This window comes from Lolium perenne, chromosome 5, assembly GCF_019359855.2.
Source record: "Lolium perenne isolate Kyuss_39 chromosome 5, Kyuss_2.0, whole genome shotgun sequence".
In the NCBI taxonomy this organism is placed as follows: Eukaryota; Viridiplantae; Streptophyta; class Magnoliopsida; order Poales; family Poaceae; genus Lolium; species Lolium perenne.
This window is the reverse complement of record NC_067248.2, coordinates 5,897,669-5,925,130: the sequence shown is the minus strand read 5'-3', so window position 1 is coordinate 5,925,130 and position 27,462 is coordinate 5,897,669. Positions and strand designations below refer to the sequence as shown.

General features: G+C 49.0%; 2 protein-coding genes and 1 long non-coding RNA gene across 23 annotated transcripts; 1 reads left to right on the top strand and 2 right to left on the bottom strand.

Moving 5' to 3' along the window:
• Nucleotides 1-6,529: 6,529 nt before the first annotated feature.
• Nucleotides 6,530-7,027, bottom strand: LOC139831200 (uncharacterized). The gene is made up of 2 exons (XR_011745872.1): nt 6,833-7,027; nt 6,530-6,740 (listed from the first exon to the last, which is right to left on the bottom strand). It is a non-coding gene; the product is annotated as an uncharacterized lncRNA (long non-coding RNA).
• Nucleotides 7,028-7,096: 69 nt separating this feature from the next.
• On the bottom strand, nt 7,097-26,218 carry LOC139830954 (uncharacterized). Of its 21 annotated transcripts, XR_011744527.1 has the most exons (13): nt 25,600-26,215; nt 25,259-25,523; nt 24,858-24,940; nt 24,633-24,757; nt 24,397-24,540; nt 23,838-23,964; nt 23,195-23,269; nt 22,593-23,076; nt 9,453-9,503; nt 8,015-8,478; nt 7,848-7,942; nt 7,681-7,762; nt 7,097-7,358 (listed from the first exon to the last, which is right to left on the bottom strand). XR_011744527.1 is itself a non-coding variant. In XM_071819728.1 (11 exons), exons 8-11 carry the CDS (start codon nt 8,058-8,060, stop codon nt 7,386-7,388), a joined length of 231 nt encoding a protein of 76 aa, XP_071675829.1. In that variant the 5' UTR covers nt 8,061-8,478; nt 9,453-9,503; nt 22,593-23,964; nt 24,397-24,540; nt 24,633-24,757; nt 24,858-24,940; nt 25,259-25,523; nt 25,600-26,211; the 3' UTR covers nt 7,097-7,385. The 21 variants fall into 21 exon arrangements, 8 of the variants coding, with proteins under 8 accessions (XP_071675829.1, XP_071675822.1, XP_071675823.1 ...); XR_011744518.1 differs by having other exon boundaries at nt 22,593-23,747; nt 25,600-26,217; XR_011744522.1 differs by having other exon boundaries at nt 22,593-23,650; nt 25,600-26,217.
• On the top strand, nt 20,842-21,707 carry LOC139831389 (uncharacterized). Its single transcript, XM_071820652.1, has 4 exons — nt 20,842-21,023; nt 21,125-21,298; nt 21,378-21,488; nt 21,590-21,707. The coding sequence occupies exons 1-4, from the start codon at nt 20,842-20,844 to the stop codon at nt 21,705-21,707; spliced, it is 585 nt and encodes a 194-aa protein (XP_071676753.1).
• Nucleotides 26,219-27,462: the final 1,244 nt, after the last annotated feature.

Below are 27,462 nucleotides of genomic sequence, written 5' to 3'. Positions count from 1 at the left end.
ACTTAGTCACTCCAAATTTCATGTATGCAGGAGTATGACTTAGTCACTCCAAATTTCATGTATCATCAGTGCTATCTCGAGTCAATTGAATCATTCGAAAATGGACACCAAACACATCACGGGTAATATAATTCACATGATTCATTCAACAAAGTTTGGTACAATAAATTATTACACATCATTTCTTCCCTTGTGTCCCTGCTTGCTTACGATTGTGCCGTATCCATGGAGCATCCTCATCATTTAACTTAATGCTTGGGTCGGTGTTCACTTTGAAGGGCGGAATTTCAGCAAACATATTATAATCTTCTGACATGTCTGTCTTGTCCTCCACTCCCACGATGTTTCTTTTCCCTGAAAGAACAATGTGGCGCTTTGGATCATCGCATGATGTACTGATCGTTTTCTTATCTTTCCGTTTCCTCGGTTTGCTACTCATGTCCTTCACATAGAAAACCTGAGCGACATCTTTCGCTAGGACGAATGGTTCGTCAAGGTAACCAAGATTGTTGAAATCCACCATTGTCATTCCGTATTGCTGGTCCACCTTTACCCCACCTCCTGTTAGCTTGAACCATTTGCACCGGAACAAAGGGACCCTAAAGGAGGGTCCATAGTCAAGTTCCCATATCTCCTCTATGTAACCATAATATGTGACCTTTTGCCCATTCTCGGTTGCTGCATCAAAGCGGACACCACTGTTTTGGTTGGTGCTCTTTTTATCTTTGGCGATCGTGTAAAATGTATTCCCATTTATCTCGTACCCTTGGAAAGTCGTTATAGTCGAAGATGGTGTCTTGGCCAACATGTACAACTGATCTACAACCTTATTGTCACTCATTAAATGTTTTCTCAACCAACTGCCGAAAGTCTCCATGTGGGCCTTCCTAATCCAGGATTCAGGCTTCCCAGGGTTGTCCGAGCGTAAAGTATTCTTGTGTTTCTCAAAGTACGGAGCCACCAAGCTGGAATTGGTCGAAGCGTGTGGTGTGCTTCGATCGAGAGAATGGCCGTCCATACATATCATTGATTTCCTTCCGATCGTGCCTTTTCCACTTAGTCTCCCTCGTGCCGCGATTGAGGAAGACCAATCGGCTTAAGGTCGGGGAACAAAGTCAACACAAAACTCAATTACCTCCTCATTTCCATAGCCCTTGGCGATGCTTCCTTCTGGCCTAGCACGGTTACGAACATATTTCTTTAATACTCCCATGAACCTCTCGAAGGGGAACATATTGTGTAGAAATACAGGACCGAGAATGGAAATCTCATCGACTAGGTGAACCAGGAGGTGCGTCATAATATTGAAGAAGGATGGCGGGAACACCAACTCGAAATCGACAAGACATTAGATCACATCGTTCGTAACCGTGGTAGAACTTGGATTGATTACCTTCGAGAGATTGCATTGAGGAATGCACATAGCTTCACAATGGCTACTCGAACATTTTCCGGCAGAGCCCCCTCAAAGCAATCGGAAGCAATTGCGTCATAATCACGTGGCGATCGTGAGACTTCAGGTTTTGGAACTTTTTCTCCGCCATGTTTATTATTCCCTTTATATTGGACGAGAATCTGACGGGACCTTCATACTCGCTCGGCATTCAAAAAGATGACCTTCTCTTCTTTGGTCGAGCGTAGGCGGCACGACCTTGAAACCGTTCCGGATGCCGGTCATCAGGGTCTTTCAAACTTTGCTGGTCCTGCCGTGCTTCCTTTGTATCATTTGACTTCCCATACACACCCAAGAAGCTTAGGATGTTCACGCAAATATTCTTCGTAACGTGCATCACGTCGATTGCAGAGCGGACTTCTAGGACTTTCCAATATTCTAGCTCCCAGAATATAGATTTCTTCTTCCACATGGCTACGTGCCCGTCAGCTCCCTTCGGAACTGATTGTCCGCCAGGACCCTTTCCAAAGATGACTTTCAAACCCTTGGCCATATCAAATACCTCAGCACCAGTGTGTTCCGCAGGCTTCGGCCGGTGATCTGCCTTGCCATTGTAATGCTTGCCTTTCTTTCTTACTGGATGACCTTTCGGAAGAAATCGACGATGCCCAAGGTACACGTTCTTCTTACAATTTGGCAAATGTACACTTTCAGTCTCATGTAAGCAGTGCGTGCATGCATTGTATCCCTTATTTGATAGTCCCGAAAGGTTACTAAGAGCAGGCCAATCGTTGATGGTTACGAAAAGCAACGCTCGTAGGTCAAATTCCTCTTCTTTGTGCTCATCCCACACACGGACACCAGGTCTGCCCCACAGCTGTAAAAGTTCATCAACTAATGGCCTTAGGTACACATCGATGTCGTTGCCGGGTTGCTTCGGACCTTGGATGAGCACTGGCATCATAATGAACTTCCGCTTCATGCACAACCAAGGAGGAAGGTTGTAGATGCATAGAGTCACGGGCCAGGTACTATGGCTGGAGCTACGCTCGCCAAAAGGATTCATGCCATCCGTACTTAGACCAAATCTTATGTTCCTTGCGTCACTGCAAAATCTTTGAACTCTCTGTCGATCTTTCTCCATTGTGTTCCATCTGCGGGGTGTCTCAACTCCCCGTCCGACTTACGGTCCTCTTTGTGCCATCGCAACAACTTGGCATGCTCTTTGTTCCTGAACAGACGTTTCAACCGTGGTATTATAGGAGCATACCACATCACCTTGGCGGGAACCCTCTTCCCGGGTTTCGGCCCTCAACATCGTCACCAGGGTCATCGCCTCGATCTTATAACGCAATGCGGTGCATACCGGGCATTCATTCAAATTCTCGTATTCACCGCGGTAGAGGATGCAGTCGTTGATGCATGCATGTATCTTCAGAACCTCTAAACCTAGAGGGCAGACAACCTTCTTTGCTTCGTACGTAGTGGCGGGCAACTCGTTATTCTTTGGAAACATATTCTTCAACATTTTCAGCAAGTTTTCAAATGCCGAGTCAGCTACACCTGCCTGTGCCTTCCATCTCAGCAAATCCAGTGTGCAGCCCAACTTTTTCAGACCATCATCGCATCCGGGGTACAGCGCCTTCCTGTGATCCTCTAACATGCGATCCAAATTCTCCCTCTCTTTTTCAGTTTAAGTAGCGTCTCCGTGCATCAGCAATGGTCCGACCAAGATCACCAACGGGATCATCATCACGTGCCTCTTCTTCACCTTCCCCTTCACCTTCCCCTTCACCTTCAGCATCCTCTATGAAAGTATCACCGAAATGAGCAAGATAGCTTTCATCGATGAAATCATCCCCTTCTTCATCTTCTTCCATTATAACCCCTCTTTCTCCATGCTTGGTCCAACAATTATAGCTTGGCATGAAACCGTGCCGAAGCAGGTGCATGTGAACATCTCTTGAGGAAGAGTAACCATTCTGATTCTTACATTTAACACATGGACAGATAACAAAACCCCCCTGCTTGTTCGCATTAGCCACTACGAGGAAATCTTTCAAACCCGCACTGAACTCGCCGGAGAGTCGGTTACCGTACATCCATTGTCGATTCATCTGCATTATTATAATATAAAATATATAATTAACCATCATGCATTTGTTAAACTAACTAGCTACAAACAATATAAATTAAACAATGAACTACACACATGCACATGCACATTTTATCAACGACACATCAAAGGTTCAAGTTGCTAACCGCGATCGAGGAGGAAAAAATAAATGAGAAAGCTCAAGTGTGGCTCCAACACTTCATATCATGTTTGTTTCATGCTCTTGGGGCATTTCATCAAACACCTTATGTGCATAAGAGGAACCAAAAGCAAACCTAACACCCACTTGTGAAGCTTGTGTAGAGAATGACACCAAATGGCTAAGTGTTGGCTGCTGGGTGGGTATATATAGGGGAGGGGCTTTAGTCCCGGTTGGCCTGGCCAACCGCGACTAAAGGCCTTCGGGCACCTTTAGTCGCGGTTGGCCTGGCCAACCGCGACTAAAGCCCCCCACGTGCACCGGCTGGCCACCGAGCGCCCTGGGCCCAGGCCTTTGGTCGCGGTTCGCCTCCCGAACCGCGACTAAAGGTACCATTAGTCGCGGTTCCTGCAGCATCGCGACTTACGGGGCTCACCCGAAGCCTGTTTTTCCACCAGTGTATGATAATATAAGAGCATCTTCAACACTGTTGGAGGGGCCAGTTTTATACCGCGGGCATTCAGCGGTGCCTAAAAAAAAACTCGCACGTCGCCGTTTTTCCCCGCGTACGGTAAACTTTTTGGCGCGAGCGTGATTTTACCGCGCCTGCTGGAGCGACGCGTGCGGGCTCTAGCGCTGTAAATTAGCAGTTATATTTTAGTGCACGGTCCATATAGGGTCTCTCTTCTCTAATAACAAAGAGATGCAGGATTTTGAATTTGATAAGTGGAGCCGTCAATGACGTAGCAAGGCTATCTTAGCACAGCACACACAGCCCATGCATTTCTGTAACACGAGATGATTCTGAACCGAAGTAAATACAGGAGCCCCTGTAGAAGGATAGAGAGGGAGGAGAGATTGCGGAATATGATGGATATTGTATTGCACCTCATGGGCGAGTATATATGGAGTACAAGACTTGGAAGCTAAGAAACCTCCTAGGGAGAATATGGAAACAATCCTAATACAATCCCGTGTAATCTATAACTACCAAATATACTCTAACACTCCCCCGCAGTCGTAGCGGTAGCGACGTGAACAACAGTAACGTCGCGAACGAGAGGGAGAGGTGCCGATGCAGTCCGCGGTTGTCGGAGTAGACGAAGTAGTCAGGGATGAGACGATGACGCTGGCGACGAGGTCGTGGTGGACGGAGACGTAGAAGGCGGCGGTCGCAGCAGCGGCCTGGAGTGGTCATGCTTGACGCCTAGATGGGCGTGAAGTGGTCGACGGGACCCGCAACGGCCAGCAGTGGCCATGCAGGTTACCTGTGGAGGCGCGGCGGCGGTACTCGAAGTAGGCGAGGAAGACCCGGCGGCGTGACGAAGACCATGCGCAGACGGAGGCGACCCACGCCGAAGGGGCGGCGCTGTGGTGGCCTCGGACGTCGATGCGCGGGGGACGGCGAAGGTGACCGCGTGCGGCGACGCCACGGCCCAAGGGGGCGGCGTAGCTGTAGTGCGCGAGTCGGTGCAGCGGCGGGAGACCACCAGCAACGTACACGCCTTGGAAGGCGCGTCAGAGGCCGGTAGCTTGGACCAAAGGCGGCGGCGCTGCGGCCTGAAGGGGCGACGCAGCGGCGCGCAGCCCGATGCTCGATCGGTCGTAGGCGCGTGCTCGGGGACGTGCTTGGCGTAGACGTGCGCGCGATCGGTTGATCAGACCGACGGCAGCTGTGTACGCGCCATGGCGAGGACGACGCGCAGATCAGAGTCGATGCGACGTTGTCGTTGATGTCCCGGGCGATGACGACGAAGACGGACCAGCGATGGAGACCGCGCGGGCGAGACAGCCTGCTGCGTCGCACGTAGGCGTCCCGTGTGTGACACGTGCAGCCGCGCCGCGCGGTTGATGAAGATGGCTGGTGCAGTCGATGCCGTTGTCGGAGTAGAGGCGCGCGGTGACGGCGGCGGTGGGCGACTCAATCCGATCTATGATCGGTAAACCAAAATGAAAACGCCGGTCGCTCGACCGGCGGAGCAAAAAGAAAACCAATCTACGGATTGGAAAAAAAAAGACTCGAGGGCAGCGGATCAACAGATCGGCGAACGAACCTTCATACGGGTTGCGCGGCCCCCGGAGTAGGCCATGGAGATTGACCTCCCCGGGGGCGGCGCGGGCGGAAGCTTGTGCGGCGGCTAGGTCAAGGAGCGTGCCGCTCTGATACCATGTAGAAGGATAGAGAGGGAGGAGAGATTGCGAAATATGATGGATATTGTATTGCACCTCATGGGCGAGTATATATAGAGTACAAGATTTGGAAGCTAAGAAACCTCCTAGGGAGAATATGGAAACAATCCTAATACAATCCCGTGTAATCTATAACTACCAAATATACTCTAACAGCCCCGATACGAGGGCAACGCTAGACATATGAAGTAAATTTTATTCCCCGCCAGTTTACACATCATAGATATTATCTAGCTTGACGGCACACATGGCGGCTGTCGATCTGTCCCCAATAGTTGAGGGGGAGGGAGGACGGCTGACCCCTTGCATGCATCAAGGCGCGCCGTCCACCCATGAATCCCTCAAACGGTTGAGGGAGGGGGCGGGGCGTAAGGGCATGTACAATGGTGATGACTCAGCTGTCTGTAAGAGGTAGTTACAGGTGATTTTGGTGATGTGGAGGAAAGATAATAAGGAGAGAGAAGGAGCATGTCTGTAAAGTTACAGACAGTCTGTAGGCTTCTTACAGACAGCTTACAGACACCAGTTTTGCTGTTGTATGAAGGGTGTCTTTAACTTATACTCACATATAGCTATGACTAAAAATAGATAATTTACAGACAGACTATTGTATACACTGTCTATATCATTGTCTATAGATGACATGTAGTAGTACTCCAGACAGCATCCGTCTAAACCAATGTACATGCCCTAACAAGTCAAACTGTACAGCGTTTCCAGATCGTGTTGATACATCACATAATGATCCTGGTGACATCCCAACAGATCTGGTGAAGAAACACCAGCGAAAGTCCGGCCGCGGCGTTTGGGTATAGGTGCACGTTTGGGTAGTTTGGGGATTTTGGGCCTTCCAGTTCCAGGGATGTGGAATCCGGCCGGGATCCCTCCCAACCCTCGACGATCTGGAAAGGAAACGCACACAAGCATGGTTAGGCTCTGAGATAATGGAATTCGACAGCGAACCAGAATGTTTGCAGTACAGTAAGAAGCTTACCGCTGACGTCGCCGCCGGTTCCGTGGCAGCCCGTGATCACCACGCAGAGGAGCACCAACGCGAGCACCATGAGACGGGCAGCTCTGGCCATGGTATGATGTGACTAGAGAACTCACCGGACGAATGCTTGAGGTGTGTGTTTGTGTACCCTGTTGGTGCTCGCCCAATGTCCATACTTATAGGCATGAGTCGACCTCCATGCCACTGCATGCCCACTTGGTTTCCCTAGTTGAAGCATTAATTTTCTCTAGCTCTGGTTCTCATTCTCACCCACACATCAGACACCACACAAACAAGTAGGTTAACACTTTTATTCAGATAACTTTTACCTTGTTTGCTTCAGGGTGTCAAACTCCATCTCTTGTGGTTCTGGTCTGAGCTATGGTGTGCTACAACGCTGGTGACCCTCTTGCACGCCTCTTGCTGAGCTTCCTGGCGCTGCCAATTGATGTCCCTGGACTCCTCCTTCCTCCCCAACTCCTAGAGCTCCTTGGTGCACATGAATACTATTAACACTTGCAACTGACTGCAATTATATCACGTAGATTTTCAGTTACATACCTAAAGAGCGAAAAACATAAACTGCATAAGAATAAAGAAGAAAACAAAGAAGAAGACCGTGGGATATTTATGATCCATGGGAAAGAATATCTGATTGTCAAGTAAAGACAGATATTTTTTTTCTATATAATGCATATATGGTGGTGCCATATATCAACAACCAAAATGGTAATGCTGATATGTATATAAAGCTTTCTCTATACAAGAAATACTCGTAAACCAAGTACAACATGTCATTTCTTGAGTTTTTAGCATAAGGAAATAAAATAAGACTGCAATTTATTTACCTTCAACTGTTAAGCACCAAAATAAAAGTGCAAATATATTGCCATCGGCTAACTCCCAGAACTGTACCATACACCATGTAACCTGTAGGTGACAAAAGATTATTCAAAAGGCAAAAAATTGAGGGGAAAATAAGAAATGTATAACACAAAAGGATAGGGTGACCTACTATTATTCCTTCCCTGCTAACTGATACATTGTACACAATGATAAAAGCGATCAGCGCCTTATCGCTAGTACATTGGGTGACACCAAGCTTTCTAGCTGCATCAAGGACATTGTTTTACTATTTTCCGTGAGCTAAGGTGAACAATGGTGAACAAAGAGAGACCAAACCTGGGATCATGCATATGCGCTGCCAGCTCGACGTGAAGACGACCATGACGTGGATGTTGATGAAGAGGGAGTGTAGCAGCGTCGCGAGATCGACGAGAAAAGAGTCACGGGAGGCGGAGGGGATGGGGCTGGTTGCAGGAGACAAGACGACACGGTGCTGCAGAATCCACCCCGGCAACCCCTCGTCCTCATGCCATCTTCCTGTCGCCCCCTTGTTCTCCCATGTGCAGCGCCAAGGTAGGGATGGAGGAGGTGGAGCCTAGCCGGCCGCCGGCTCTGCAACGAAGAGGCCCCCAACTGCCGCAGGACGGTGGCGGTGGAACCCAAACCCCTGCCCTGTTCGTCATCTTCCACTGCCTCTTCAGCCAGTCGCCTACCTTATCCGCACTTCCATCCCCACTGTTGGCTGGATGCTCTGCCATGCTTCCTCCATCCCAGGAGTCAACATCCCTCGTGATGATGTCCTGTATGACGAACAAGCACATAATTATCTTTTTGCAAGATTCATCTACATATATACAAGGATATAAAGCAATATTTATCATCAAATATTGGCTATCAAGATATGAAGGGATGCAGCGACCAATATTCATATAAGGTAACTTGATACACCATAAATAATGGTAATAGCTTGCCTAGTGTTGTTAAACCAATAATTTTTGTTTGAGGTATATTTCACCAAAATAAAAACAGAGCAAGTTTAAAGCTAGAAACATTAGCTATGAACATCATATGAAGTGCGTCTGCTAGGCTCTTATAGATGTCCTTATAAATTCAAACTATTAACATTCCTGCAATGATCTCGTAATAAAGTAGTTAATTTTCCTGCAATAGAGACGGCAAACACAGTCTTAGATCGACATTTCAGTCAACAAAGATGTAACCCATGATCCAAATGTCTACATGCTATTATTGGTCTAAGAATCATGTGTGCATTGCCTTCACACATGGATGTGTTTTGTATAAAGATAAATTAAATACCAGCATAATCTCCACGGTAATATCAAACAATTATTGAAAAGAGAATGATCCTAGTAAAAAAATTAGTTTAGACTGGGTGGCTTGCCTATTTTTCTGGACTAACTCAGCATGTTTGGATTCTGGACACTGAGCATGATCAATCACTGGGAATCATTCATCCGGAAGGATGGAATGATAAAGATGAGATCAACAATAAAAGAAATCCAGGATTGAAGAATTATAAACATGCTAATAAACTCAGAAGCGAGAAATTACTACAGGGCCATTATATTACCAAAAATAAGCTAAAACTCCTAGAAGCTTCTATCAATTATGTCCTCAATCTTTCTGGCATGCAAAATATTGTATGCCCTAGAATATGGCAGTGGAAAAAAAACTTAAGTCGATTTTGTTCGTCATATGTGCTCTAAAACATGGCAATACGATGAACACGAAGAACACAACCACTTGTACTTACGTACTGCAGCATTGAGTCACCCAAACCCTGACTATCCACCTACAATAAGCCCTGAGAACAACAATGGCATTGGAGTTTAAAGCAGGCAACAAAAAATACTTCTCAAACCAGCACACATGGCTGCACGTAGTAAGAAACCATGATGTGATCACTAGTGGAGAAGAGGCCTTTGGACCCAAGCAAATGACCCACTGCTGAACCAAACCGGGTCCAATGCCCCCATTGGACCCGGTTCGTTTCTGCCCAGGACGACCCCACCCGCTGGCGCTCGTCTTCAGGCGGCCTTTGGACCCGGTTTGTCATACAAACCGGGACCAAAGGGTCCACCGCAGGGCGCGGCAGGCCGTGTCAGCTGGGAACCCTTTAGTCCCGGTTTGTATGACAAACCGGGTCCAAAGGCCCCCCTCTGGCTATATAACCTTGCCCTTGCCCAAGTGTGAGTCACACTTAGCCATTTTTTCACTATCTTCACAAGAGGGTGTATTGCTCTCCTCTCTTCTTCACATGCACAAGAGGTGTTTGATGAAATGCTTAAGAGGATTTGCCACTTGAGTTTACACAAATTAAGCCACACTTAACTTGCTTTTTTCTTCTTCATCGAGGTTAACAACTTTTTCCTTTTCATCTGCAATTGATAAAATGCATGTGTATATATACATCGTGATGTTCTGTAATGGTTTTGATCAGCTTAATTATATCAGGCAGATGAATCGGCAATGGATGTACATTGACCGACGGTTTGACGAGTTCACTGCGGGCCTGGATAATTTTATGGCCGTGGCGGAGGCAAACAAACATGGTGGCTTCATGTATTGTCCATGTGTGGACTGCAAGAATACCGTAAATTACGCTCGCTCGAGTCTCATTCACAGCCACCTTCTGCGATCCGGTTTCATGCCCAGTTACTATTGTTGGACCAAGCACGGAGAAAGAGGGGTTATGATGGAAGACAATGACGAAGAGGAAGAGGATGATGACGGTTATCCCAATTTCCCTGAATACGATGATCCGCAGAAGGCAATGAAGACAATGAAGTAGAAGATCAAGAGGCACCAGATGAGCCTGCTGATGATGATCTTGGCCGGGCCATTGCTGATGCAAGGAGAGAATGTGAAACTGAAAAGGAAAGGTTGGCCTTCGACAAGATGATAGAAGATCACAACAAATTGTTATACCCAACTTGCGAAGATGGCCATAAAAAGCTAGGCGACACTGCTTGGAATTGTTGCAATGGAAGGCAGAGAACGGTGTCACCGACTCAGGATTTGGAAAGTTCTTGACAATAATTAAGAGGAAGCTTCCAAGGGGTAACGAATTGCCCGCCAAAGACGTACGAAGCGAAGAAGATTGTCTGCCCTCTAGGATTAGATGTGCAAAAGATACATGCATGCATTAATGTTGCATCCTCTACCGCGATGAGTACGAGAATTTGGATGCATGTCCGGTGTGCACCGCATTGCGGTATAAGATCAGACGAGATGACCCTGGTGATGTTGAGGGCGAGCGCCCAGAAGAGGGTTCTGCCAAGGTTATGTGGTATGCTCCTATAATACCACGGCTGAAACGCTTGTTCGAAATAAAGAGCATGCTAGGTTGTTGCGATGGCACAAAGAAGACCGTAAGAAAGACGTGATGTTGAGGCACCCTAGCTGATGGCTCCCAATGGAGAAAAATCGATAGAGAGTTCCCAAACTTTGCACGGGATGCAAGGAACTTACGGTTTGGTCTCGACGAGATGGCATGAATCCTTTTGGAGAGCAGAGCTGCAGCCATAGCACCTGGCCTGTGACTCTTTGTATATATAACCTTCCTCCTTGGTTGTGCATGTAGCGGAAGTTCATTATGATGCCAGTGCTCATACAAGGCCCAAAGCAACCCGGGAACGACATTGATGTGTACCTGAAGCCATTAGTCGAAGAACTTCTACAGCTGTGGTCCCTAGCAGGTGTACGTGTGTGGGACGAGCACAAGCAGGAGGAATTTGACCTAAGAGCGATGCTTTTCGTAACCATCAATGACTGGCCTGCTCTTGGTAACATTTTAGGATAGTCAAACAAGGGATACAATGCATGCACACACTGTTTACATGAGCTCGAAGGTGATTATTTGGAAAAAGGTCGAAGGTCGTGTACAGGGGCATCGTCGATTTCTTAGGCTTACCCATCCCGTAAGAAAGAAAGGCAAGCATTACAACGGTGAGGCTGATCACCGGAGGAAGCCTCCCCATCGTGATGGTGTTGATATATTTGGTATGGTCAAGGATCTAGATGTAATGTTTGGAAAGGGTCCTGGCGGACGGTCTGTTCCGAATGACGATGCCGGACACGCGCCCATGTGGAAGAAGAAATCTATATTTTGGGATCTACCCTATTGGGAAGTCTTAGAGGTCCGCTCTTCAATCGATGTGATGCACGTGACGAAGAATCTTTGCGTGAACCTGCTAGGCTTTACGGGTGTGTACGGGAAGCCACAAGATTCACCCGTAGCACGGGAGGACCCGCAACGTGGGCAAGACCCCAAAAACCTGCATGAGAGAGTTAAAGGACGTCATTTATCCAGCTACGCTCTTACAAAAGCAGAGAAGGAAATATTTTTTGAATGTCTTAGCAGTATCAAGGTCCCGTCTGGCTTCTCCTCCAATATAAAGGGAATAATAAATATGGAGAAGAAAACATTCCAGAACTTGAAGTCTCATGACTGTCACGTGATAATGACACAGTTGCTTCCGATTGCGTTGAGGGGGCTTCTACCGGAAAATGTTCGACTGCCCATTGTGAAGCTATGTGCATTCCTCAATGCAATTTCTCAGAAGGTAATAAATCCAGAAATTCTACCGAGGTTGCAATGATGTGGTCCAATGTCTCGTTAGTTGTGAGCTGGTGTTCCCACCATCCTTCTTCAATATTATGACACATCTCCTCGTTCACCTGGTCGATGAGATTTCCATTCTCGGTCCTGTGTTTCTACACAATATGTTCCCCTTCGAGAGGTTCATGGGAGTCTTGAAGAAATATGTTCATAACCGTGCTAGGCCGAAGGAAGCATCTCCAAGGGCTATGGAACAGAGGAGGTCATTGAATCTGTGTTGACTTTATTCCTGACCTTAAGCCGATTGGTGTTCTGAATCGCGGCATGAAGGGAGACTAAGTGGAAAAGGCACGCTAGGAAGGAAATCAATGATATGTAGGGACGGGATTTCTTTGACTCAAGCACACTACACAGTCCTACAAAGTTCCACCTTGGTGGCTCCGTATATCGGTGACCACAAGAACTTTCTACGCTCCTTAACCCGGGGCGATCGAACGATTGGATTAGACGTGAACACATGTCGACTTTCGGCGGTTGGTTGCAAAAACATCTCTGAATAACAAACATATTGAAGATCGGTTGTACTTGCTGGCCCAGACACCATCTTCGATCGTAGTGACTTTCCAAGGGTACGAGATAAATGGGAATACATTTTACACGATCGCCCAAGATAAAAAGAGCACCAACCAAAACAGTGGTGTCCGCTTTGATGCAATAATGAATGAAGGCCCAAATGACACATATTATGGTTACATAGAGGATATATGGGAACTTGAGTATGGACCTTCTTTTAAGGTCCCTTTGTTTAGGTGCAAATGGGTCAACAAAACAGGAGGCGGGGTTCGGGTAGACAAGTTGTATGGAATGACAACGGTGGATCTCAACAAGCTTGGGTATAGAGACGAACCATTCGTCCTAGCCAAGGATGTGGCCCATGTTTTCTATGTGAAGGAAATGTCTACCAAACCAAGAAAAAGGAAACATAAGGACACAAATACATCAAACGATGAGCCAAAGCGCCACATAGTTCTTTACGGAAAAAGAAACATCGTGGGAGTGGAGGACAAGACAGACATGTCGAAGATTATAATCAGTTTGATGAAATTCCACCCTTCGAGTGAACATTGATCCAAGCATCAAGTTAAATGATGAAGATGCTCCATGGTTACGGCCGAAGAAGATTAATTAAATGATGAAGATGCTCCATCATCAAGTTAATTGAAGAATGTTCATGGCACAAATGAGTATCTCAACATGGCAATCAATTTCCCATTTATTTTTGTGTAATCATGTAATCGTATGTAAGATATTAAAAGTGGAGATGCGCCACGGGAGATTTCCCAACCCTTTCCCCAACACTGTTAGATGAGATGTAGTCGTTCAGGGGCTTGGCAAGGCGTATCGATGCTCCTTTTATAGGCACGGCACCTCTTCTACTTTGTCTTGTTCCTTCGACAGTGCGTCGTGCGCTACATGCTTTATCTCATCGAGCAGTGCGTCCACCCATGCGTTCTTATCCTGCCGACATCTTTAGTCCCGGTTGTACCCACCAGCCGGGACTAAAGGTTACCCACACGTCCTTATCCCACCGACAGTTTTGTTAGATGACACACAAAAGGATCTTTATTCCCGGGTGTACCCACCAGCCGGGACGAACGGTTACCCCCACGGCCTTATCCCACCGAGCAGCTTTTGGCGCCCTTTGCGTTCCCGCCTATTTTTCTTCCCGTGCTTTCCATCGCTTCCCGCCTCCGTCCTCCCGCCATTTTTTCACTATATATATGTTGGCTTGGCCTCCATTTACATATCACATCTAGACTCATATCTCGCAAAACCTCATCACCAGGTCACATGGCTTCCATCGTATCTCTAACCCTCCGGGAGGCGGAGGCGCTTTGCGCGTCGAACTACCCCTGCCCGCCGGGCTACCGCGTCCCTACCGGCTGGTTGCTGAGCGTCGGAGGGGTACCGGTCCCTCCTGTCCCTCTAGGTGTGGCGCGCGAGATGGCCATCACGAACCACTACTACTTCGAGCTCACGCCAGAGCAGCGGAGGAATCCCCAGTGGCATCCCGACTACAGCCCGACTTGGGAGAGCTTCTTCATCAATCGGCGTGAGAGGGCGCTCGCTAGGCACGAGGAGGGCGGCCCGCCTCCTTCGAACTTCAACGAGGCCGGCCGTCGGCTGTGGTGGCGCGACCGAACTCTCCAGGGCATCATGGCCCACCGTGGCCCCCGCCTGCGCTACCCTCAGTCCCAGCCCACGCGTGCTCTCCCGCCGAGGTTTGACTACCGCGACCCCGATGCCAGCGACGATGATGACGGTGACTACGACGACTACAGTGGCGAGTACTACAGGGCTAGGCACGAGTATGACTGAATGACTCGAACAGTCGAATCTGGCCATGTATCTTAATTAATTTTCAGTTGAGCTAGGCACGAGTACTATAGGGCTAGGCACGAGTACTATCTGGCCATGTATCTTAATTAATTTTCAGTTGAGTTCTGTACTTTAATTCCACATGTAATCTGGCGGGAAACTTTTCTCATCATCGGCGTCGCCACAACGACTTTATTGAAAATACAATAAAATAGATAAACAACTAGTCTAGTCGATCTACTCGTCGTCGGAGGTTGTCTCGGTCCAAATGTCGTCCCACCGAGGGTCGTTGTCGGCCCAAGTTGTATTCGGGTTATCGAGCTCGAACACGGCGACGGCCCGACGATGGCGCCTGTTGGACCTGCGTTGTGCCCGGAGGTCAGCGAAGAACGCGGCGGTGTTGTCGACGTCGTTGGGGAACTGCGCCCTCCACTGGCGCATCAACTCCTTGTCGTGCTCGGCGATTGCGATCCGGCGCTGCACCTGGCGGTGGCGGCGACGGTCCTCGTCGTCGACGAGGCACGGCGTCGGTGCGAGGAACTCCGCCTCCTCTAGCGATTCAACGTCTGGGAAGTTCATGTCGCACCGTGGCCGCCGAAATCGCCATGCGGCCGCGTCGTAAGCGCGCGCCGCCAGCTCCGGGGTGTTGTACGTGCCGAGGGTGAGCCGGAAGCCACCGGCACGCATCTCGGCGTAGAACCTACCGTTCGGCCGCGCTCGGACGCCACGGAAACCGGACGAGCCGCGACGGCGCGGCGGCATCCCGGCGACGAATGAACGGAGGCGACGGCGACGTGTGGTTCCGCGCGCACGCGGCGCTTTATAGCACAGCGACGCGGCAAGTTTGGCGACAGGTGGCGCGGGGAAGCGGCGGGGCGTGGCACGTGGAAGCGGGATCTACACGTCGCACGGCGGTGGCGGCGGGGCGAGGCACGTGGAAGCGGCGGCGACACGTCGCACGGGGAAGGGACACGTGTGGCGGTGGCGGTGGTGGGCAGTACACGGCGGTGGCCCGTACATGGCGGTGACGGTGCTGGCCAGGCGGTGGCGGTGGCGGTGGTGGGCAGTACACGGCGGTGCCGACGGTGGCCAGTACACGGCGGTGGCGGTGGTGGGCAGTACACGGCGGTGGCCAGGCGATGGCGGTGGCGACAGTGGCCACTACACGGCGGTGACAGTGGTGGCCAGGCGATGGCGGTGGCGGTGGTGGGCAGTACACGGCGGTGCCGACGGTGGCCAGTACACGGCGGTGGCGGTGGTGGGCAGTACACGGCGGTGGCCCGTACATGGCGGTGGCGGCGGGGCGAGGCACGTGGAAGCGGCGGCGACACGTGGCACGGGGAAGGGACACGTGTGGCGGTGGCGGTGGTGGGCAGTACACGGCGGTGGCCCGTACATGGCGGTGACGGTGGTGGCCAGGCGATGGCGGTGGCGACAGTGGCCACTACACGGCGGTGACGGTGGTGGCCAGGCGATGGCGGTGGCGGTGGTGGGCAGTACACGGCGGTGCCGACGGTGGCCCGGCCCCGGCGGTGGCGGTGGTGGGCAGTACACGGCGGTGGCCCGTACATGGCGGTGGCGGCGGGGCGAGGCACGTGGAAGCGGCGGCGACACGTGGCACGGGGAAGGGACACGTGTGGCGGTGGCGGTGGTGGGCAGTACACGGCGGTGGCCCGTACATGGCGGTGACGGTGGTGGCCAGGCGGTGGCGGTGGCGGTGGTGGGCAGGCGGTGGCGGTGGCGACAGTGGCCACTACACGGCGGTGACGGTGGTGGCCAGGCGGTGGCGGTGCGGTTGTGGGCAGTACACGGCGGTGCCGACGGTGGCCAGTACACGGCGGTGGCGGTGGTGGGCAGGCGGTGGCGGTGGCGACAGTGGCCACTACACGGCGGTGACGGTGGTGGCGGTGCGGTGGCTTTTTTCATTTGAAATAAGGCGGGAATGAAATTTTTAAAAAAAATTGGCCTTTGGACCCGGTTTGTATTACAAACCGGGACTAAAGGCCTTTTTTGCGCGCGCAGCGAAAACGCAGCAAAAAAGACCTTTAGTCCGGTTTGTTTTACAAACCGGGTCCAAAGTCTTTGGACCCGGTTTGTAAACGCACCGGGTCCAAAGGGGGGAGTATAAACGAAAGGCCTGCGTCTCCGCGGCGATCAATCCCGCGGAGACGAAGCGCTGAGCGCCGCCAGGCTGCCCAACTTCCGCGCGCCCACGCCGCTGCCGCCGCGCCGCCGCCGCCCTCCCGTGCGCCATTGCCGCCGCCGCGCCACCCGCGCCGTCCGCACCATCCCCGCCCTCTCTCTCTCTCCCCCGCGCGCGCACGTCGGCCACCGCCTCCGCCACTCCTCCTCGCCGTCCGCCGCCACCGCGCCCGCCTCCGCCGCGCCCGCCTCCGCCGCGCCCGCCTCCGCCTCTCCTCGCCGTCCGCCGCCATCGCCGCCGCCGACCCCGCCGGCCGCCACCGCGCCTCTCCCTCCGCCGGTAAGCCTCCTCGATCCGGCTTTTTTTTTTTCATTTGTTAGATTATAGTGTAGTTAGTTTTACCCCGCAAAAAAAAAAATAGTGTAGTTAGTTTTAGTGAAAATTTAGTTAAAATTAGTGTGTTAGTAAAATTAGTTAGTGTGTTAGTAAAATTAGTGTGTTAGTAAAATTATTAGTTAATGTGTTAGTGTGTTAGTAAAATTAGTTAGTGTGTTAGAAAAATTAGTGTTAGTAAAATTAGTTAGAGAAAAGTTAGAAAATTAGTTAGTTAGTGTTAGTAAAATTAGTTAGAAAAAAGTTAGTAAAATTAGTTAGGAAAAAGTTAGAAAAGTTAGAAAATAGATTCATTTGTGTCGGCGCCGCCCCCCGCGCGCGCCGACGACTTAGACCGTGGCGGTGCCGAGTCCGTAGCGGTGCCGCCGCGACATAGACTTAGGGTCGCGAAATAGAGAAAGAGCGAGCGAGGAGGAGCGCCGAGTCCGTGGCGGTGCCGGTACTGCCGGCGCCCCTGCCGACGCCCCCAAAACAGGGTCGTGGAACGCGGCGTTAGTACAAAAGTAGTGAAGTTTTTTATTTAGCACAATATCATGTTTTTTTATTTATATTAGTATACATATATGATTTGTTTTCATAGCTACGATGCCGCGACATCGACAGCCGGCGGGCCGTGGTCTGACTCTCACCGAGGAGATGGAGCAGATGGGGGAGGTCCGGGACTGGGCTCCGCCGGGGTGGCACTGGGAGGTCTTAGCTTCCGGGTCGCGCACCTTTGTGCGGAATCCGGGTCCCGTTGTCGACCCGGATATTCTTTGGTGGAGGTCTTATGGGCCACGGTCGTTTCAGAGGGAGCCGGCCCCGCCGGAGGAGGTAGCTCAGCGCATTGAAGCGGAGGACCAGCACGTTCGCCGTTACATGTACGCGTTAGACAACATGTATAGGACCGGATGGAGCGTTATGCGGGGATCTCATGTTAGCTATGCTCCCGTTGTTGTTCCGTGGCTTTGGGGGCACACCCAGCGCGGCTCAGGACCCGGTCGGCGCCCTCTAGGACCCGGTCTGCGCGGTTGAGTGGTTGTAGTAGTGATTGATATGTATTAGGGTTAAATAAACATGAACCCGATCTATGTATGCATGTAACTGCAGTATCTGCTTTCAGCACTATATTATCGATCCTTAGTTAAGAACTACACATATGTAACTCCATTTTCAGTTTTCTGCATTATCCTTAATTTGATCATATGATGGTTCCTATGTATAGCTTGCAGGTCGTTGTAGAAAGCATGGAGAGAGATGAAATTCAAGAAAATTTCATGGAGGAACTCATAGCAAACGGTACTCTGGATGATCGCGACGACGACGTTATTCCAGACGATGTCACCGCAACTTATTTGAATGACTCCGGTGAGGGAGCGGAGGATATTGAGGAAGAAGATCCTAGTGGCGCCGGTGAGGAACAAGATCATCATAATGGCTCCCGAACTGTAGTTATCACCGAGGTATATAAATTAATTAAGCCGCTGTTGATCGACTAGATGCATTAACTAATGAAATTGTACTGACTATGAACTATTTCTTTTTTAGCCCTCCGGATCGAGCACTTCTTCTGTAAAGTCGAGGAAGCGAGGCCCGGCCAAAAAGTTGGATGACGGTGTTAGGCACGACATCACCCACATCGAGAAGGATGGTAAACCGATTGCTCCAGAGAAAGGTGCAAAGACATTTATAGCTCAATGCGGAGTGCTTGTTAGGGACCACGTCCCAATCACCGTTCGAGAATGGCACAAGCCGAAGGGACTAGTGCTGTCTGCAGAGGAAGAAGCTCAAGGTCTTTATATCGATGATGTAGCCAAAAACAGCATTATGAACAAGCTCATGTCACATTTCAACATAGTACCCGAAGAGGGGGGTGACGCTGAGAAGGCCAAGATGGAGCAGGCCCTCCGCGAGTTTGGCAAGAAGAAGATGGCCGAACTATTCAAGAGCCACAAGAAAAGATTGCGCCGCCTTATCAAGTTAAAGAAGACTCCGGACAGTGAGAAGGTAAAAAGTCACTGGGACGAATTCGTGAAGTACAAAGACGGAGTCGAAGAATTTAAGAGAAGGTCGGAAATAAATAAGGCAAATGCTGCGTGGAAGCTATATCACCAAATTCGGGTCCAGGTGGATACAGGGGCTAACCGTCCTAAGTGGCAGGGCAGCTGAGGCGGAACTGACTCAAGAAAGGGATCAGATTAGGGACACACGGTTGGATCGAACGGTGCAAGGAGTGGTTCTACGGGATTGGGGGAACGTTGGATCCAGAAACAGGGAAGTGCATCTATAAGAAAGCTCATCTGAAGGTTCCCATTGATGCCCTGGAAAAGGCACATAGGGACGTGGAGGCGGGGTTGTTCCAGCCCGAAAGAGAGAACGATGAGCTGACACGCGCCCTTGGGAACAAAGAACACGGCGGATGAACACGAGGCACAGCAGGCTCCGTTCCGTGGAAGTATGGCTTTCCTGCGGAAAGAAAGAGATTTCCTGATAAAAGCCATGAGAGGAGGAAGGCAAGGGAAACAGACCGCCTGGCTAACTTAGAGGAGGGTATGAGCACCATGCAAGCCCAATTAACCATGGTAACCCAAGTACTTACATCTCAGATGGCTCGGGGGCAGGCTGTAGATCCTGCACTGCTCAATGCCATCGCCCCGCTGCAATCTCAACCACACCGGAAAAGCAGCGTGGCTTCCTCTCGGCGGGTGGATAATGATGATGATGATGACCAGGTGGTCGAGCCTCCTCGCTACCCCCGTGGATGATCTCACTGAGAGCCGTCCTTGTGAGCTGCATGTTAAAGTTTTCAACCTATCCTTCAAGGCGGCGGTCGGCATCCTCTTACCTACAAGGTCTTACCATTGCCGTCCGGTCCAAGACGACTTTGCTGTTGTGATGGTGGATGAAGTGTTGAGAGAGTATGAGGGGTTGGTGCTTGAGCACCCTGCAGGTGAAGATGGGGAAATCAAAGAACTGGGAGAAGCCCGTAGAACCACCGTGCAATGGCGGAAGGAGAACATTGTGTTTCCAGGTGAGAAGCCAACAAGCTGTGCCACCTCCGCCTCCTCCGCCACCTGTGCAGTCTCCTCCGCGTGATGATTCTCCTCTGCGCGATGATGATTCCCCTATCCATGACCAGTCTCCTCCGCGTGAAAATACTCCGCCGCCTCCTCCTCCTCGTCAGGAGACTCCGCCGCTTCCACCTAAGCAAAAGAGGAAGCGGTCCGCGGCACCTCCTACAGCTCCGAAGAGATCATCAACTCCAATGAGGGAACAGACTCCGAGTTGTTGCCACATGAGCAGATCGAAGAGCAAAAGGCGTTTCTTGCAACTGCGCCGAAGAAGATGTTTATTCCACCGCAGACAGTGAAGCACTTTGCCGAGACGAGAATGAAGAGACCTGAGCTGAGAGCTGATTATGACCGCTCTCTTGGACAGTCCTCTAAAGCGATGAAAGAAGCAAAAAAAGTCGCCCAGCTTGGACAGCAGGACATTCAGGCCGCACCCCACTTCATCGTGGAGCCATATCATGATCCAGAGACGGCATCGATGATCGAACGGGCGGCTAGAGCTCAGGGAGCATCAGTTGAGTACGAAGATTACTATCCAACGGCTCAAATGGTAAACAAGTATAGATACGGATCTGATCTCGTCAAACATGGCGAGCTCGCGCGTCTAGGGACTCAGATGCGAAGGTTGCATGACTGGTACCTGAAAGCCTGTCGAAGATGTGAAACCTACATCACGGTGTATCTTAGAGATGAGCATTACTTCCGGGGGAAAGACGAGATAAACATTGAGTTATGCGAACTGTTTCAGTTATTCAATCAAGACGCCCTCGACAAAGCTGTCATCAGTTGCTACTGCCTGTAAGTGATTTATTTGTGTAATTAAGTTTGTAGCTCATTCATTTGCACTAACAATTATCCTCATTATATTCTTTGTGTACGCTATACATTTAATTATGCAGAATGAAGAAGCTGGAATACAAAAGAGGCAAGCTCCTACCGCTGGGGTTCATAGACCCAAACACAGTTCATGAAGTTACGGTTCGAGACTTCGCCAAGGACACAGAGGACAACATCGTAATGTTTTTAGAGAAGCAAGCAGACAAAGAGGATATATTCTTTCCCTACAACTTCAAGTGAGTGTTATATATAACATACATTATGCTTGTGCACCTTCCACTTTATTCTCGTAATCATTGAGCTATGCTTGTGCAGTTTCCATTTTATTCTCCTAATCATTGATCTTCACCTTGGAGTCGTAAACGTCATGGACTCGAAACGTACAGAATATGCGGAATGGGCGGACATGGCTGCCATCCTCCAGAGGTAGTTTCAATCAATTTCGTATTGGCATCTTCATCTGCTCTAATTCGAAGATATCATCAACTAATCAATTACTCATTTACTCATTATTTTTTGCTGGGCAGGGCTTGGAAACGGTTCATCAATACTGTTCCGGGTGAATGGAAACCGGAGCTTACATTTAGAGATTACCCTGTAAGTAGTACTATATATATAGCTATGTCCGTGAAACTTTATATATGATATTTACTTTCAATACGATGCTTGATTATTAGTTTGATCGAACTATTTTTTCGTAAAGTGTATGAGGCGGGAAAAAGGGAATAACTTATGTGGATACTACGTCTGCACCTTCATGCGTGACATGTCCTGTCCCAAGGGTGGGGATCCCCAAATACACCACACTCGTGTACGATAACAAATTTTCACAATTAATCTTAATTAGTACCATCTATTGTATTGAGTTCCATTCATATATTGATCTCCTTTTTTAAATATAGATGACACGCCTGCGGGACACTCTCATAACAGCGGATCAAATAAAAGCAATTCAAGAGGAAATCGCGGGATTCTTTATTACCGAGGTCCTTACCCCAGGTGGAGAGCACTATCGGAAGATCGTGACGGCGGAGGATATTCGTTCAGGAAAAGTTGTATTGTAAATATGCATGCATTACGTGTACTGTGTTGACTATGTCGTGTACTGTTGACGATGTCTATATATATTCATGACGATTTTTTGTGGTTTCTTGAATGATATATATATGCATTGCTGAAACTCTGCCGCGGCAAGGGAAACAGACTGTTTCTCTGCCGCGGCAGAGAAACGCTGGTACAGCCCAAATCTGTGCCGCGGCAGAGAAATAGCAATTCTCTGCCGCGGCAGAGAAACATAGGCCCGGTTCGTACCACGAACCGGGACCAAAGCCCTTCCAGCGCGAGCTCCCTGGTCGCACCACGTGTTGAGGCCTTTAGGCCCGGTTTATCTTTGAACCGGGACTAAAGGGTACCCCCTTTAGTCCCGCCTAGTTGGTCCCGGTTCAGGAACCGGGTCTAAAGGCCCAAATGGACCGGGCCTATTGCCCCGTTTTCCACTAGTGGATCATCGATCAGAATTTGGGAAGGTACCTTGATGGGCGCTGACAACGGGTGTGGTGGCGAGTACAACAGAAATCTTAGGACAGACCTTTGGATGCATGCACAGCCAAAATTTTATTCCGCCCCACAAATTGCAGGGAGCAAGTTTTAGGCACACACAATCTTCCATTGGTAGGCAGCACTACAATTTTAGAGGTCAACACATCAGGCAAATTCTTGGAATGGAGATCAGTACAGAGGTGTATGCAAAATAAAAACAAGCTTCAGTTCAGTAAACCAGTAAATCCACAGGCCTCCACCATGGCCGATGACGATTGTCCAGCAAAACCGTAGGCTAGCAATCGAAATAAATATCAAGCAGGTTCCAAGGACAACGCTGCGTCATGCCAGAAACATACCAAGTCTGTTGATACCTTTTAATTCAGCATTATCTCCATCTATGGTTCAGCACTCTCACCTATAGATGGACGCGAAGAATAATGTACTAATATCCTTACATGCAATTCTTGAGTTCCTATTTTTTGTCATAAGGACAAAAATGAAATAAAACTATAGATGTTCAAATTACGTAAAAAGAAATTTGGTGAGATCTTATAGAAAGGCAATCATTTCCTACTCTTAAGAATTATTACCTGATGCTTGAGTCTCAGACAATACAACACGAATATATTTTCCCATGAATCACTCATCTATTTAGCAATAATAGCCTGCATGACTAATTGATAAAACTGAGAGGCAATATATTGTACATGCAAGTCACAAAATTGAGAGATGTATGGTACGATTGCCTAGTTTTTGAAAGGGAGCCGAATGCTGCCTAAAACGGTGATGCCATTTTGTGGTAAAAGAGCAGTATAAAGTTAAGGCATCTTATTTTAAGGCAATCACCATTGTTAGCCAATTATAACATAACCTGGACTTCTTGTGCAGGCAGCGCTGTGAACTATACCAAAACTATTTGTTCCCATGAATCCCTCACACCGAGAAGAGTTTGTTATTCAGCCAAGAGTATTGAAATTCTATCAGGTAAGCTAATTTGCATTGGATACGAATATTACAAACATGAAGAAAGGCTTAAGGCCTTGATACTGGAAAAAATCAATGAACAAATCTTACAACTCCATATCTCTGGTTCTGTATTCTAGAGGATGGGGGCATCATAAAATGAGCCAAAACCCTGTACCACTGAGGGCCCCATGCAGATTGAACTATAGTAAAGTCACGAATTGTCGGAAGGGAAACTATTGTACATACAAATGAGAAAGGGGAACTGACCATACAACACGACATGAGAACCATCAAAAATAGCATGAAGATATTCCACATCAATGATCACCGAGTTAAATAACATCCATTATGCTAAAATAAATACAAGCAACTGGATAGGCTTCATTTGAGTATCCTGTTTTTAAAATAAAAGAACCAGATATAATTACTCTATGTTAGTAAATCATATGAAAGTGTAAATAGGTTGGTCCTCTGGTTTGAACATATGGGCACAATGTAACAACATAGGCATGCAGTAAATATGGATTATAAGACTGCAACAACATAATAATAGATATGAAGCATTGACAGATGTATCCGATATGACATGTGTATGTGGAAAGGATAGGAAGTGGGAACCCAAGTAATAAAAGAAATATGAAAAGGGAATAATTGATAGCACATGCAAACAGATACCAGCATAAGAAGAATTTCACACTGTTAACTGTCAATATGTCCTGCTACATTCCAAATATGATCTTTGCAACCTCCTATTTAGTTGATAGAAGTTATCCAAATATTATGAACTCCGCAGTAAGTCAGTTACATTCAAAATACTACCACAGACCTTTGATAAAGGAGAATCTTTTATCTGATAAAAAAATGTCATGTGCCAAGTTCAGTTCAGAATGGGCAGGCTTATATATTTCTTCACTTGCTCTTTAATCTTATCCCATGCCTTGCTTGTTTCTGGCATATTTTCCGTCTACACCTTTCAAGAAAAACATTAGGTGATCAGATCTAATTAGTACAATTATTCATAAAATAGTATGCAAAGAATTGAGATGCCATGTCCAATTCTACCTTCCTTCCAGATCATCGTCTCTGATATGCCATTTGCCTGAACTTGAGATTACATCTTTAGTTCTGACAAACAGAAATGCAACTACTTGGAAACTAATATGAGAACAAAACTTTGGGATATATAGCTACAAAAAAATCATGAATTTACTTGATGTGGTAGAGCAAGAAGAAATTTTAAACTCAATATAGATTAAGTAATGACCTCATTATGGCCAAGAGAGATACCTCAACTGGAAAAGTAGAGAGTAGAGACCACAACCATCACGGTTGTTTGTGCACCAACAGTATAAATTCCATCTCTTCAATTTCTGGCAAAAACGGAAGCACCATTGATGAAGAAAAACTTACTGGAGCAATTTTGACATTCATAGCTTGCATATGCAGTGAGCTACAGGGAAATTTATTCAGTAAATAATACATGCAAATGTGCATATACAATTTTTTGCCATGAGTCCATAATACAAAGCAAGCATGACCAAATTGAAACAATCACAGGTCATACAATATTTGAAGCAAAATTCTAGAAATAAGTTTAGCACATGGCCATACTACTTTCTGAGCTACTGAAGGAAGAAGAGGATTGCCAGCCAACACACACACATGAAAACAGAGAGAGGGAGATGAACCTGCAGATCAACGACGCCGAGGTTCAGCCCCAAACACCTGATCTTGATCTTGACAGTGGTGGCATCCAGGCTATGACTACTCAATCTCTATTTCATTTCATTTATAGTCACCAAACTTTTATAAACATTCATAATGCAAAACAAGCCCTATCAAACACAATAAATGTACAAACAGCAGCATCTTCTCAAAGCAGTATTTATCCATGGACATTTGCACAAACACCACATGTGCACACATGTAGCCTCACGGTAGTGGAGACAAATGCTGCAAATCAGTGATGGAGTAATGAAGAGATATTTAAGGAAGGAGTGGGAAGCCAAGGTAAGGAAGACCACTGTACCTGGCCGGGGATGGTGCTCAGTCATGGGGAGAGGTCGCGTGAGTTCACCACGGAAGAAATCCGCCGCGGTGAAAACCCTAGCTTCCTCTTCCCGCACTTGTGACCCTCCCCTGCTCGTTTGCGCCTCCCTGCATCTTCTCCTCCTACGCCACCATCTCCATCCCAGCCTTCTCGTCGGCGGCGGCCTCCTCCCCTCGCGCTCGTCGGAGACTGACTTCCGGGGGCGCTGGGATCGGGAGAAGGACAAGGTGAGGCGGCGCCTCGCGCTTATCCTGCTGAGCACTTCCCCCAATCCCCGAGTGGTGCAGCGGCGGCCGCAGTCGCCGACGGCGAGAAGCAGGGGAGGAGAGGAGTTTGGCGGCCGGGCGCTGGGATCGGGAGGACGACAAGGTGAGGAGGCGCCTCGCGCTTCTCCTGCTGAGCACCTCCCCCAATCCACGCGCGTTGCAGCGCCGACCGCAGTCGCCGGCGGCGAGAAGCAGGGGCGGGGAGGAGGTTGGCGGCCGGCCAAACGTCACGAGCAGCGTGGCGGCGGACGAGGAGGAGGGGATTGGGGAGGAGGCGAATGGAACGGGACAGGGCTGGCTTTGGCCTCGCGTGGATGAAGAGATTTTTTTGGGCTGGGCCAATAACGAGCTGCCACGTGGACCCGACGGAGAGGAGATGCGAGCGCCCAGCCCTTGCGCGCCTAGTGGCGTATCGTGGATGGCCTCTCCATGCCCCATGGGGGTGCAACAATTATACCTTTCTATCTATATCTATATCTATACCTACTAATAAAGGAAGTAAGGTTTCTCCCCAAAAATTTCGTCCGTTTTGTATATACCCTTGATTTTCAGTTGAATTTACGGAGAATGCCACCGCTTAGTGAATAACGGTTCACGCATGCAGCCTCTCTTTACCTACGATCGCACATGGACCCGTCCGTGAGCCCATGGCGTTTGGCCCTGCCAGTAAACAAAACAACACGGCCTGTTATTGGCTGCCAATAAACAAAGCCCACATCCAGGAGGTCCAGGACCTGACTATAGGACGACATCGTACGAGAGGAAAGCTCTTGGTCCGCTCAAGCCTGAACTCTCCTGCATGTACACGTAACTTTGCCCGTTCCTCAAGCCAAAGCCAGCTATAAATACCTCGAATACCACCTCAACATGAGATTCGTTTAGATATCGCCGTTCTGCCGACTTCGTCCGATATCGAGGTTTAATCTAATCTCCGGTGATACGTCACTCTGTGCCCGATGCGTTGCAACGAGGGTCTAGATCAGGTGTGTGGACTAATCCACTATCGATCAGATCGATATCGTGGAATTCCCTCGAAACCGAGCTTTCCATCGGAAAGAGAAAGTCCTGGATCGACGAATCGTCGGCTACGAAGCATGTGTACAGTCGCCGCTTGCCGAAATTGTACACGGTCTGCCCGGCCTGGATCAGCTCGTTGACGGGGAAGTTTGCCGCCGTAGTCGGAGGCAATACCGATACATCCGAGGTCTTCGGCTGCGCCTACACGTCTCGTCGGCCGTCCTGAACGACGCGTGCGGCCGCTAGCGACTGGGAGATAGATGCTTTGGGGATTGATTCAGATTTGGACGCTATTTTTTCGCTCGTGCATCGCCCTTCTTCCCCAAGCCCGCCTCTTCGTCGACCTTATCTGCAAGCTGCTTCTGGGACAACGGAAGGAGCTGGAGAAGATGCTGGTCTCCTCGGAGGAGGATAGCTCGTCGAGCTGCGGCTGGGAGTCGCGGACTAGCGTGGAGCCGACAGCGTCTGCGCCCTGGTCTCCTCGACCTAGCTGAAGGGAAGCACACCGCTTGGCCGTGTACAAGGAGTCAAGGACTCATCGAGTATGCATCGCGTATAA